This window comes from Eubalaena glacialis, chromosome 4, assembly GCF_028564815.1.
Source record: "Eubalaena glacialis isolate mEubGla1 chromosome 4, mEubGla1.1.hap2.+ XY, whole genome shotgun sequence".
Classification (NCBI taxonomy): domain Eukaryota; kingdom Metazoa; phylum Chordata; class Mammalia; order Artiodactyla; family Balaenidae; genus Eubalaena; species Eubalaena glacialis.
The window spans coordinates 67,032,384-67,047,755 of record NC_083719.1 but is presented as its reverse complement, the minus strand read 5'-3'; the positions used below and the strand labels follow the sequence as shown (position 1 = coordinate 67,047,755).

At 35.2% G+C, this 15,372-nt stretch overlaps 1 protein-coding gene across 2 annotated transcripts in view; it reads left to right on the top strand.

Annotated features, from left to right (window-relative positions):
* EDIL3 (EGF like repeats and discoidin domains 3) overlaps positions 1–15,372 on the top strand; it is a 437,617-nt gene that overhangs the window by 317,791 nt on the left and 104,454 nt on the right. For both annotated transcript variants that reach the window (XM_061187979.1, XM_061187978.1), the window contains one exon: positions 2,110–2,294. In XM_061187979.1, coding sequence (XP_061043962.1) covers positions 2,110–2,294 — 185 coding nt within the window. The remainder of the gene's footprint in view (positions 1–2,109; positions 2,295–15,372) is intronic.

The window sequence follows — 15,372 nt, the reverse complement described above, 5'->3', positions numbered from 1 at the left end:
TGCAGGTTACCTTAGAACTGCTTGAAGATAAAGAGCATGCTATTAAGACTTTAGAACTTTCTAAAATCTTTGAGATTGTTGTCATGAAATTTTTCTTTTTCAGAATTCGTATTTAGGATTTAGAACTACTTATATCATGGAACTTGAGGTATATAGGTCTCCTATGCCCGCAACTCAACAAAACTTGAGCTAAGACATCCAATTGGCTAGCCCTCTATGTCAGTCTCTGTCATGTCTGCATAGGATAGGAATTTCCTAGAAGGTGGAGGTGAAGGCAAATATGGAGGAGCCTCAAGAAGGAAGACTTGATCTAGATCGACTAGGACAGAAAGCCAGTAATTGTAATTAAGAATTATATTTATCAGTGAAAAGTTCTAAACCACCTCTCTTAGAGCCTGGACTGAAAATGGTCTAGTTTCAGAAATTGCAGCCAATCATAGGGTATTCTTTTAATACTCACTGGTATGCTGGTTTGGGGACTTAATATTGTCATCTGTTGGAATAAGCTTTATGCAGATAATAAAAATAGCTAACGTTTACTGAATGCTAGCTATATGCCAGCACTGTTTCTAAATATTTTATCAACTAATTTCTTAGAAGACTTTTTTTAAGATAATTTTTATTATTATGACCATTTTATAGATGAGAAGACTAAGGCACAAAGCGGTTAAATAATGAGTACAAGGCCACACAGCTAGTGTGTAGGGCATTAGCAGAGCATGAGGAGATGACATTGATCAGAGAAGTCTCCTATTTTAAAGACTTTTTTTTTTTTTTTTTAATTTATTTATTTTTTGGCTGTGTTGGGTCTCCGCCTCCGTGCGAGGGCCCTCTCCAGCTGCGGCAAGTGGGGGCCACTCCTCATCGCGGTGCGCGGGCCTCTCACCATCGCAGCCCCTCCTGCCGCGGAGCACAGGCTCCAGACGCGCAGGCCCAGCAATTGTGGCTCACGGGCCCAGCCGCTCCGCGGCATGCGGGATCCTCCCAGACCAGGGCCCGAACTCGCGTCCCCTGCACCAGCAGGCAGACTCTCAACCACTGCGCCACCAGGGAAGCCCCAGAAGTCTCCTATTTTATCTTGGCTTTCTTGATGATCAAACTTACCTGTGTGTTCCTTGGCCAAAAGGTAAAATTTTACATATGGAAGACTCAGCCGCTGGCTAATATGATAATAGAATCATGCTTTCCATTACAAGCTTTGTGAATGTAATTTTGTCACAATTGCAATTTAACATTGGGAAATCCTGTGTATATGTACATACACACATACAAGATTTTTCAAGGACAAACAAACCCAAATTTTGTACCATGTCAAACCTGAAAATATATGTGGCAGATTTGAAAATCTTCAAAAAATATCCAATACTAGAGGTTATGGAGTATGATTAAAACACAAAAATTTATGAAAAGTCTTGTCCAGTAATGGTTTTTGCTAGAATTAGCTTATTTTTTTTCTGTTGTCTGTTAGTTTAAATTCTACACTAGCACAATGTGGGGTATATGGTATACACTGAATAAATATTAGTTTCCTATCTTCCAGAAAAAGCCATGTTGGTACTATAAGAATCAGTGATAATGATTAACAGGTTTCTTAGAAAACAAATGCTGTCCAGTTTAGAATATACCATTGGAGCAGTTTGTGAAAATGACTTTGTACTGAGGGAATTTTCATTTTCAGTATTATGAAAACAAATAAAAGAAAACCAAATATCCTTTCTGAGAAAATGTTCCATTTTTAAAGACAAAATGAAACTGTTGAAAACCGGGAAACCATCATGAGGCTATCAGTAATAAGACAGGAGAGAGCATTTCAGCATTGCTTTCATTTTGCAAAATCATCTATCACAGAAAAGTAGTTTGAATTGTCTGTCTTGTTTTCAATTTTTCCAAAATATATTCAGACAAAATAGCTTGAATTGGTTATCTTGTTTTTCGATTTTGTTCCCGATTTATTTCTGATTATAGCCTTTTTTTGAATTTAGATGCTCTCTCTTTGGGGGAATGAATAGCATTATGCTTTATCTTCTCTTGCCTATCCAAAATGAATGCAGAAAACTTCCCAGCACGATAAATTATTTTTCTCATAGAGCCCTTCTCATTTTCTTCCAGGCTGTTCTGAGCCTCTGGGGATGAAATCAGGACACATACAGGACTATCAGATCACTGCTTCCAGCATCTTCAGAACTCTCAATATGGACATGTTCACTTGGGAACCAAGGAAAGCTCGGCTGGACAAGCAGGGCAAAGTGAATGCCTGGACCTCCGGCCACAATGACCAGTCACAATGGTTACAGGTAATATTTTCTAAAAATGTCTCACTACCCACTTTTCCTCTTCCTTAGAAGATTTCCTGTTGGTTAGATAAATATCGGAGTCATTATCTTCATACTAGTTTAAGTGCGCCTTCCTCTGTGGCTTAACTAAATGGGTAAAACAAAAATTCCTTATGAATCCGTTTTCGTGTGCTATTTTTACTCTGATGTTGATTTATAGATGCTACTGTCAGACTGATGCAGCAGAGTGGACCAAATCACACTACATATAGGTCAATTTGATTGATTATGAGAGGATTTGCATTTTAACTCTCATCTATTCTAATGCTTTGTGTCAATATTGGTTTGAAAGCATCACAGCAGGAATCCAAACCGCCTTGAAATCATGCCACTGACCAGCAGATTGTTCCCATAGAATCATGACTCATGACTTATTAGCTCTTTATCTGTGGTTGCTAAGCAATGGAGCAATTTGATTACATTCTCATAAGAAAGCTTGCTTGTAGAAGGAAAGCATAGACATCCCAGTCTGTTTATCATTTGCAAATGAGGTAAGATTATAGTCAGTGCTTCTTAAAACAACCTTCTTGAAGCGCACTTATTTGTGGAGTACTTTTAAGTATGCACAAATTTGTTAATGTCTTCTGTAGCAAAGAAAAGTAAGACAGCTTAATTCCATAATGAGGTCATTTTATTTGAAAGATATGCGTTCTCCTCTTATTGATTTTTATGCTGCATGTATGCGTTTCAAAACTGTGGTAATTCATTGTATTTCTGGAAATCATGAAAACAATTACAATAGCAAATGTCACCCCTCATCAAACCAGATTTGCCACATATGAAACTGTTCTTACCAAGTCACCTGAAATTTCCAATAGTCTCTTCTTTCTTGACCCTACTTTTCCCTATTCTTACAGAAATATTCACTTTTTTTCTTTACTGTCCCCTAACATTCTGCCTGGATCTTTATTGACCTGAAACTTTATTTAGTTCTTTCATTACCATACATAATGGATATAATTATGTATGTCTTTCTCCTTTTACTATTCTGTGAACTTTTTGAAGGTAGGCTTTATACATATATATATATGTAATACAGCACATATTTATCATCCCAGAACCCAGCCTCATGTCCTTGCCTATATGTAGCAGTACTACTAAATTAAATCATTCATTTGACAAATGTTTGTGATGTACCTCTGAAGCGTCACATACCATGATAAATAGCGATGGCACATGAGCGAGCAACACGCTGTTCTTGCTCCGAAGACATTAATTACCTCTTTCATAAACCATTCCTTTTATTTGGTTTGCATGACACCACACTTTGTTTTTCTTCATCCTTCTAGCCGCTGCTTCCCACTGTCCTCCAGGCCACCCTTCCTCTGCCTGTTATCTTCCTGACAACCTCATTTTCACCAACTCCACACACTCACATTAGCCAATTTAGTGAGTACTGTTTATTTCAACTACTGAAAAAAGGATTCAGCTTCTCCAAAATTCTTTCTCTTCTCACCATCCCCACTGGCACTTCCAGGATCTAGTCTGCCACCCTCTTTCACCTTGGTTTTTGCAGAAGCCTCCTAACCAGCCTTCTGGAACTAAATGTCTGACTCTCTGAAAACCTGTTTCCCAAATTGTAACCTGTGTGATTTTTTTTCCCCTAAACTGTAGATGTGATTCTTTTACTCCTTTATTTAAACCCTTCAATTGTTCCCCATCAGCCTCAGAATCAAGTGCAGCTTCCTTAAGATAGCCTAAAAATCTTGGCGTGATTTGGCCTCAATTCACCTCTTACCACACTTCTAAAATTGCTTCAGTTTCTCAAACCAAACACTACCTCTCTCCTCCCCTTCCGTTATAAATGTGCTCTTCCTAGAGGAAAAGAATGGAGAGAACACCTCTGCCCAGAGCATCCCCAACCTTCTGTTGGTTAAATCCTTCAACTATAGTTTAGATGCACTTTCCTCTGGGAAGGCTTTGCTGCCAGCTCCATCCCACACCAAATCTGGCTTAAGTTCTCTTCTGGATACTACTGTGTCCCCTGTAATTCTCTCACTGTCACATTATCACGCTCTATTGGATGTTGTGTCTTCATGCTACATTATTTGCTCCAGGAGGGATGGAACAACATTTGCCTTTTTCTACTTTCTCAGTCTGTTGTCCAGTACCTAACTAAGTACCTGTCACAACACCTGACATGTGGTAGGCATTCAATAAGTACTGTTTTTGTTTTACTGAAGTATAGTTTATTTACAATTCTATGCTAGGTTCATGTGTACAGCACAGTGAACATATATATATTCTTTTTAGATTCTTTTCCCTTATAGGTTATTATAAAGTAATGAGTATAGTTCCCTGTGCTATATAGTAGGTCCTTGTTGGTTATCTATTTTATATATAGTAGCGTGTATATATTAATTCCAACCTCCTAATTTATCCCTCCCCCATCCCTTTCCTCTTTGGTAACCACAGGTTTGTTTTCTATGTCTGTGGGTCTATTTCTGTTTTGTAAATAAGTTCATTTGTATCTTTTTCTTTGTTCTAGATTCCATATATAAGCGACATCATATGATATTTGTCTTTCTGTGTCTGGCTTACTTCACTTAGTATGATAACCTCTATGTCCATACATGTTGCTGCAAATAGCATTACTTCATTCTTTATGGCTATTTTCCATTGTATGTATGTACCACATCTTTTTTATCCATTCATCTGACGATGGACATTTAGGTTGTTTCCATATCTTGGCTATTGTAAATAGTGCTGCAGTGAACATTTTGGTGCATGTATCTTTTCAAATTATGGTTTTCTCCAGATATATGCCCAAGAGTAGGATTGCAGGATCATATGGTAACTGTAAGTTTAGTTTTTTAGGGTACCTCCATACTGTTTTCCATAGTGGCTGTACCAATTTACATTCCCACAATAAGTACTGTTGAATGAAAGAATGAGTGAATCGATCAAAGTACTATTCAATTTAGTGATTTGGGCCTAAAATGCATATAATTTGCTCCCCAATTTAAGAGACCAACTGCTAATATCCTCAAAATTTTAAGTAATATTTGAAAAAGAAATCTAAAATTTCATATTAAAGGTCTGGCCTTTTTAATAAAGGAACTAAATTTTCATAATCGATAGCCTTTATGAACTTTTCAAGTTCTTAATTAGACGAAACCATGGAAAATATCCTTTCCGTTTGTTAGACTTGAATGGTGAAGTTAAACTTGTTCTTTGTTGCTGTATAATATTTTTAAAATTGAAAACATTTCAGTCATATCTCAATTAACTGGGTGTGGCTAACATTATTTGTGAATCATAACGCCATGTGGAATAAGACAAAATATTTTACACCCCATAAGTAACTCAGACAGGCTGGTAGACTCTAGAAATACCCACATAACGGTATTGCCAATGGCAAATTTCTTTAGAAAGATCAAAATAAAACAAGTATTTTTACATGAATCAGGGTGTAATGTTCAATGCAAACCTTCATCCATCACTTTTTTTAAGATGACTTTTCATCTGTCTTCTTAAAGTCGCTTGCATGCTGAAATTGATTCATTCTGTTGGTGACAGATTTTCTGTCAATTCATGGACCAGTTGTTCATAGTATATGTCTATTTTTTGTTGTGTCAAAACATATTCAGAATCTCCAAGGCAAGGTAAATTGACATCTTTATTTATTTTTATTTTTTCTTTTTTGACATCATGCAAGAAAATGCTCCAGAATTGACAATTTTTAGTGTTTTCTCCTCAAGAGAGTAGAATCTGTTCAACTGTACATTGTTATACTTGTTAGTATCTTTGTTGAAAATAAGATTAATACTTTTATAGATAATGTATAGGGTGATTGTTTTAACATTTTTGGTGTAGAATCAATTTTTATCCTTATTTAATGCTTCTGAACTTATAAATTTTGGCTGTGATCTTAACTAAAATGCATCAATTGTGAGAAATAGCATGGCTGCCATTTAAATCCTCTTTCTTCGTTATCGGTCTCCTACTAATTGTTTTTTAAGAAATTTCTTTTATACGCCAACTATACACGTAACTCTTTAATAATGAGAATTTTATTTCAGTTTGATAGTTTTTTTCCAAAACCTGATCATATAGTATCTGGAAATACAATTGTTGAAAATGAAACCAAAAAAAAAAATCCTTTACCCAATTGTGGTATATTTTAAGGAATCTTTATGCATTCTTTTAAGGAATTCTTATGTATTCAAATATCACTTAAACATTTTATTCTTATTATTCCTCTAATGTTTCTTCCAGTCTCTTCTCTAAGGTCAAAATCTCAGAAGTTTCTCAAGCAAATGTTCCTGTGGGTTTTTTTAGGAGTGATCTTACCTAACTGATTCTTTTCCTTGAGCTACTGTTAATCATGAAATCATTATGCTATTCCTATATGAACATGGCAGAAATGTGTTAAGTCCACAGGCGTTCCTAAGCGAGAGGCATTTCTCAGACCTCTGAAAAACTGTTGTTGCATCACTTGATATGTTTGATGGTCTCTTAAACTTTGGGCAAGAAGTTCTATCAATGTGTTTTCCAAAAGCCTACAAAGGTTAAATTGTAGTTCCTGCCTTTCAAAAAGTCTTACCTACACCTAAGTTGAAACGTAATAAGGCAGTCATTCCTAACTCAGAGTTGGACATTCCTAACACATGGTTGGACTAGATTTTAAACCCTGTCATAAAATTAGTGACATTTAATTTACAGAGATCTTAGAAGCAAACTATTATTATCTCCTGTGGTTAGTTTCTAAACAAAAACCGAGAAATTTTGTTGGGTTTTAAGGTGGATTAAATAAAACAAATGACAGAACCGAGGAAGCACATAGTGGGTACCCAGCAACAAGTAGTTCCCTTCTTTATCTTTCTGGTGGCTTCTGAAAACTCAGGAGAGCATCATCTGACACCACCAATTATGACCAAGAATGAAGATATGCATACATATTTTTGCTTCTTCCAAAAGGAAATTTCCAATAAAACTATGAAATATAAAGTAATATACCATTAGATCAGTTGCATACTGTGAGCAATGTTGATAGATTACATAAATTTGCATTGGCAAACAAAAATTTTAAATATTTTTACCTAGGCAGCATCAGTTGTTTTTCAGATTCTTTACCTGAGAGTAATAATAATTTTATTAATAATTTAAAATGAACATTATATCATTTGGCAATGTTCTCTACTGAAATCATGTTCTTCTTAGAATGTCTATGTGCTTTTAATGTTCATTTTCAGGGCCTTTTCAACAGATTGAGTAAATTCCTTTTTATTTATGCTCAGATTATACAAACTGATTAAAATTCAGCATGAGATTGAGATGTTTAGTGACATTCTATCAGGAGTAGGAACATTACTGATGATAATCTTATAAATTGTGAAGAAATATTTTGCTACAGTAGATGCATCTAAACAAAGAACACTCTACGAATTAACTTGGATTGATTAAAAACTTGTTTTAAATAAGACATCATAAATTCTCCTATAGTGAATACACTGTGTATATACTCATTGCCCTATTTATTGGTGGTGACTATAGAAAATGGATAATTCAAAATTTTTTTCAGATTTCATAAAGGGTAGCATAATATAAATGACTAATAGGAAGAAAAATGTCAGAGTGTCACTTAGGAAATGACCTTTTGGTCTATTTCATGGGACATTTGCTAATTTAAGATAGTCTGTGTAGTATTTCAACCAAATTAGTAGAATTAATAGAGTTGTTACACTGCCCATTTTAATGCTGACCTTTGTCAAAATTGCAGCTAACCCTACACAGCTTCATTTCAGTACTAATTTTGTGGAAATGTGTAAGAAGGCAATTGAATTTAGGTTTTCAAATTAAATAAGCCTTGTTTAATTTAGTCCATTTCAGATTTTTAAAAGGGAGTATTCTAGCCATAAATTTTATAACTTCTTTAAAGCCATTAACTTCCCTTGCTCTTTGGACAATTTATTTACAGAAGAGCTAAAGGAAAGGCTTTTGAGGATCAAGGGACCTCTAAGCCACTGGGAAACATTTGGCAATATGAAGGAATATTCTGATTTCCAATTCACTATTTCAGTCTTTCTTATCTAGTAAACATAAGCCTGCGCGAAGGTTTCAGTTATAAAGCAGATCTACAAGAGATCAAATAATGAAATAATTTATGCAGGATTGTAAAACATCTTCCATCTTTCACAAGTGGTAATATATTTTGGAGTGTATGAAATGAATCAAAGGAGGTCTATACTTTGCTTGGATTATGAATTCATCTTTAAATTTTTTAATAATTTTATAATATCAAAGGAAATCTCCATGATCCATTAGGAAAAAAACTTTTAATGAGCAAAACACAATTGAGTAGGATATTTATACAGAAAATACTTAGAGGGCAAAGAAAAGTGCCATAGACATCAGTGTAACTGTACTGAGGGCATAATTCGAACTCCAAACATCTGGTTTTGAAGGCTGACAAATCACAGCAATACTCTGGGATCAGTTTTTGCTCTTTTTCTAAAATGTAGCTATTACAAAAAAAGATAACCTCTCAGGCAACCTTCCCTTTTAAAAAACTCTCACACCACTAAGATTCTAGTATCTAAATGATGATTGGCCAAATCCAAAGTAGTCAGAAAATTACCAAGCCTACCAGATAATTTCTGGTGAAGTTAACAACATCGTATAATTTAATTAGTGTTATGGTATAGCCGTATAATCTTAAAATTAACCTTTAAAAAAGTTAACTTTTATATTCTGCATATTATATCTACTTAATACCCAAAATTTTTCCCCTACCTTTCCACCCATTCTCATTTTGAGTCATTTCTTTGTTTTATATCTCTCTTTAAACAGCTTGAAAGAAAAGAATTCCCTAAGACAAGTCAATGAGACCTACCAAGCCATTATGAAGTACTAATACATTAGCATTTACATATAGCACATCGTGAAAAATACACAAAGCAATAGTTCTGGTGGCAGAGGAAGGATTAGATCAGATTGAGTGCAGGGTGCAGCTTTGGAAGGCAAGCCCCGACGGTACATGAAAATTGGATGGAAGCTTTGTGGTTTGGAGGTTATTTTAAATGGCTTCATAATTTTTTAATTCAAATAAATATTTTTGCAACCCCTATTATAACAAAATACAATACCAGGTGCAAGGAATTGAAAGATACATTCGGCATTGTGTCCACCTGCAGGTGTGATTACTGATGCCCTAATTGTTATGGATTCAACATTCCAAAAGCAATAAACAGGAATGTGGGAAGCTGGATGCTTCTACTTAGAAGCCATATTTGAAACCACTTAAAAACCGAACAGCAGGATTTAACAGAATTGTATGTGCACAGCAGGCCCGTTCGTGTTTTTATGATAATGAAAACTGAATGACTTCTGATTCCTTTGTATGCAAATAAATTTTAATTTGTGGCATATTAGCTATCGTTATAGTAACAAAATATAGTTACAAGAATAGTAATCATTTCCCTCTAAAAATATGAACTGAAAATATGCCAATGAGTAAAATTTAGAACTTGGGAATGCTGTTTCAAGTAAGATGAGCATTTGTGAAGGCTTTCAAATAAAATGGGGATCAACGTTAATCAGTGATCTCATTTTGTCTTTAAAGCGGCCCTCTCAGTGACTAAGTTATTTCTGTTTTAGGAGGCTACAGAGAGTCTGAGAGATTTGCTAAAGATTGCACAGCCAATAAGCAGTACAAGGGGAAGTCAATACACCAGGAAACTCACGCAATGATTTTTACCACAGTATTTTGTAAACCATTTAGTGAGTGAGGGGATTCCTTTTTTCAGGGAATGTTTGTTGGATTAGGAAGCTCTTCCAGGGTCCAGTGCATAGCATAGCTCTGGCCATACCTTTCTTGAAGGAGAGCTTCTGGTACCTCTTTGGATCCAGCTTGCCCTCTAAATCTGTGCTTCTACACTGTAAAAATTGTATACCCCTTACGGTGTTAAACATTGAACACACACAAGTTAAATATTTAGAAAATATAATATCTATTTTTTTGGTTTAAGATAAAACAAATAGGAAATATGATGAAAATTCTAGCTTTCTTCCTACAACTCGATGGTGTGTCCTTTGTGCACACACCACATTTTAGACAGCGCTTCTTTGCCCAACACTCTTGGTTGTAGTTAAGCTCACCTGGCCTGGTTACTTTGGTTTATACTAGAGATCTTTGTAATTTTTCTTCAAAGCCAGTGGTGCTGTGATGAATAGGTCATTCAGTTTTCATTTACATGTATGAGTAAGGTTTCTTTCATTTGTGAAGTATTTATTTGCCAGCTAACGTCGACATAAAATAAATTTATTTATAGCAAATATTGCATTCATTTTCTCTTTCACTCTTAAATTAGCATTTCTGTGAGGAAAACACGCCTCAGTGAAATGACTTTTAAGTTTCTTGTGTCTCCGTTTTATGCTGCTATTGTATTTCTTTGGCACAGTATGTCTACTGGAAAGTGTAGGTCCATCTACCCTTGCCCATTTCTGTATTTAGCCCTTGGTTAGAATATTCTCTCATATCCTTTATGATGTGCCTAAGGACATAGCTGCCTACCAATTAATCACTTTCTGGAATTTGTATATATTTTAATCACTTTCTAGAATTAGTATATATTTCAGAGGAAAATAGATATCAATTTCCTTGGCCAGGACAGATTGTGGGTTCAATATCAAGGCCAACCAGTTTTGACTTCTTAACTCATGACTTAAGCTCCTTGCCCAGGTTTGTCTAGATAGCCAATGCTGCTCCCTCCATTTGGCCTGCCCGCTACTCCCTGCAAAACCTGGTGCCCATCTGACTGCCCTCCCCTTGTGCCCTCTTCTCATCTGAGCTTTCCTGGGTCCTTGCTCTTTGGGATACTCTTTGGTCTTGCATTAGGGCTCCAGCCTGGCCTCTGAAGGCTCATTGCCTATTTATCATCAGCTCATTTTCATCTTTGTGGAGTTTCAGCCCTGCCCTGGCTCTCACAGGGCCATAGCTGACCTCAGTCTTAGCTCTCTTAGCTCTTGGTCCTGGCACTCAAAATTTCTATTTTTCCAGATGCATCTTTTCTTCACATAGTTCTACCAGCAGAATCCAGTCCCCCTGACTGCAGACCCAGAGTTTCTAAAAGGTCCTCTCTTTCTCAGTCTGATTATGAACGGATGAAATTAGGATAATGTATATCACTCTTTCATCCTGAAGGTGTGTGTTCTTTAAAACGAATTAGATCCCCTTTCTCCCCCAATGGTCATTTTTATCAGCATTTTTCAAAATGTACCCTGAAAAACACTGTTTCTATAAGGTTCTCCACAAAAAAAAAAAAAAAAAAAAAGATTCTATGCTGAAATATATTTAGTAAAGTCTATATCCTCTTCTCTGTTCTTACGGATTCAGATGAATATTAACATAGGATGCTTAAGAATCCTATAGGAAAGAGATTTGTTTTATTTGGTGATTTTTTCAAACTTATTTGGTCACAGAGTGCTTTTTAAAAATAACTACCAAGGGACTTGCCTGGCGGTCCAGTGGTTAAGACTTCACTTTCCAGTGCTGGGGGTGCAGCTTAGATCCCTGGTCGGGGAGCTAAGATCCCACATGCCTCACAGCCAAAAAACCAAAACATAAAACAGAAGCAATATTGTAACAAATTCAATAAAGACTTTAAAAATGGTCCACATCAAAATATCTTAAAAAGAAATAAACAACTATGTATTTAAATAAATTAATTAATTAAATAAAAATAAAAATAACTACCTTAACATCTCCAGAAACCACTTTAGAATATTCTGTATTAATTAATTTGCATTTCTGTAGCACTTCGTTGTTTTCAAAAGGCTTTTCTAATAATCTGTATCTTTATAATAATCTGCAGACATATAATTATTTATGTAAAGTGTTCTGTCCCAAAATAGGAAAAAACAATTTATAGAGGTTATAGGACTTAATCCTGTAAGTATCAGAACTTGACTCAAAATTCCGGTTTCTCTCTTTTCCATTGAGTGCCGTTTTTCATGGCTGTTTGCATCTGACATCATGTAGGAAGAAGTCTAACCTTAGTAGCCTTTTTTTTTCGTGAATTGTGTTCGTAATTTTCATGTTTGTTTTTTTCAGTACAGCAAAATATATGCAAAATATGTGTATTTGGAAATATGGTTTTCCAATTCACTTCATTCTTCTATTTTTGTGATAGACCTACTCAATATCACAAACAATTTCATCAATTCTATGTCCATATATGTACAAACCAAGCATTTAAAATTGCCTAAGTGCATTCAAAGCATTATTTTTATTTCCTCTTCAGAAAGAATGTTGCACATAAGCTAAAGTTAGCCCAGGTGTGCCTGAAGCATAGTCAACCCATGTCATGAATAAAATGGGCTCTGTACCTTGACCACTCTAAGCACAGAAAGTAACATGTGAACAGTTTTGCCTCTTAAGAAACAGTTCCTATAAGCTAATGAGCTCATTAGCTAGAGAAGTTCACAACAGCACACAAATGTTTGTCAACTCAAGTGGTAAAAAAAATTCTCTCCCATTTGTTGAAAAGTGCATCTGATAATTTTCTTTAAAACTGTTTCCCTCTCACTTAAAATGACAGATTTTCATTGGAACTTATCTTTAAATAAACTGTAAAGTTGGCCCTCCTGCAAATGTTCATACCCTTTGGCTTTGCCTTCTCTGTGTTCACGGTGTAAAGGTCTCTCTCTTCATTCCAATGACGGAAGCTTTTGTAACTGACATGCATTAAACTTTAACATAGAATTCATATTAGGATAGTTACTGTTTTACAGTAAAGTAGGACACTAAACACATGCAACGGACATTTTGTAGCATCCATCTGTTGAGCAAAGCAAGCTCAGAACTGTGAACGCATCTTTATTTTACAGATACGTTCCTTGCAGGTTTTCCTCACTTAAGAAGTCAGACTGCAGTCTCTTTGTATATGATCTCTGTTGCCCCATACATTTTCTCTTCTACGTGCTCAGTGGCTTTTGAAAGAGAAAGCTAAAAGCAGATAAAAAGCATTTTATCCAAGGTTATCCAATGTAAGAGAGAAATCGAGATATTTACCTATAATAATTATTAATTAGTACCTATTTATATGATATCTATAGTTTTGAAATTAAAATAAAATTTTGTAGATTGTATTCAAAATTGTATTAATTATCATTGTGGCATTGCATAATGATTATTATTACCATTTTATAAGCAACATAGCTGACAAAACCAAATATGGTTAAGAAGGCTGAAAGTAAATGAATAAAATAAAAGCAAGGGTAATTGAATAACTGTCATTCCAGTTAAACTCTGAGTCACCTTTTTCCCTTCTCCCAACATGCTACCAACTATCTGAGGCTCAGCTTTTGTTTCTTTCATGAGAAGCAGTATGGATTTTAATCCCAAAGCTGTAGGGTTTGATGGCCCTTCATGAGTACCACAGGACCCATCTGTTCTGTTAGGTATATGCCTGGTGATGTGGAAGGAGCTGTATATACGAGGTAATGGATCTAAGAGTCCTTAGAATGTAACACTAAGTATATATATGTATGTCTCTACACCCGCCTCAAAGCTCCATAATGGGAAATAGGGGAAATTCTAAAAATAAAGCAGCTTTAACACCCTCACTGGGAAAAAGCACACCACCAGCTGCTTGTATCTTTTTGCATGTTGGTGTCAAAGTCATTTTCTCAAAGTGTGGTTTAGAGACCTCCTGCTTCAGAATCAGCTGGCATGAGCTGGCTGAAAATGTGGATGCCCAAATGCCATTCCCAAAGACTCTGATGTTTTTAGGTCTAGAATGGGCATAGAAATGTACATTTCTGGATATATATTGAGGGATTCTTGCACTGTGTGAAATTGGAGAGAAAGGAATTGGTAATCTATGGCTTGACTGATAAACATATTCATTTAGAGGCTACCATTTTAATGGGACTTGCTTAGATATGTTGAATTGAAAATTATTTGAGTGTGTATCTAACTGCACCTTAGGAGTAGAGTATCAGATACTTCAAATTAAGGAAATGTCATTATACCAGTAGGCAGAATTCAAAAACTTCAGCCTTATATTGATCTGACTTTTATTAAATGAATGAATCCAACAACAAATCTTTAGTTTCTCCTAATTCTATAGGAAATAAGTTGTATTGAGCATACTCACATAGAACCAGATCTAAAATCTGAGAAAGAGGATCTGTGTTGGTTTCTGTATCTCTAGTATCCTCTGGCTATGAAAAGTAGCTGGGTGGGTGGGTGGGTAGGTAGGTAGATAGATAGATAGATAGATAGATAGATAGATAGATAGAATTAAGGTCTAGTGTATGGAATTATGGAGTTATTATGGAATTATCACAGATTTTTGTTAATTGGTCCGTTGATATGTGTAGTGCAATGACAGATATTCCTAATAATTACCGTGAGATACTACCAATTTCTGAAGTAACATTTGAAGAGAGTAAAATATGTTCAGTGAAGATAGAGTATTAAGTTTACTGTTTTTGTCTCATAAAGAGGCCTTGTTTAAAGTAGGTGTTTATCGAAAGTCTGTTGAATAATGTTTTCAAAACGTATCGATGTATGTGCAGTTTATAGAGTTAATTTTAAATTAATTGGTATATTTGATAAGAAAAGGTATTTTGTAATGTTAGGATGGTAAACTCTATAGCAGAACTGTCTGGGTTCAGACCCTTTCTCTGCCACTAACCAGTTGTGGGACTATGGAAGAGCGATTCTACACATTAGTGTCTCAATAGTCCCATTTTCTAAATAGTAACAGTAGTATCTTATAGGGTTGTGTTAAGGACAAAATGAATTAACATAGTAAAGTGCTTAAAAAAATTACTATAAAAATGTGTTACTATTATTTTATTAATCAAAATGAATCAGTTACCAGTGAAACTATATATAGCACTTTCTTTAATTTAAGGTTGCCAAATAAAAAATCTAGAATTTTTAGTTAAGAATAAATAATGAATTACTGTTTAATATAAGGGTGTCCCAAATATTGCAAGGGACATACTTACACACACACACACACACACACACACACACAAATGTTGTTAATCTGAAATTCAAATTTAACTGGGCATCCTATATTTT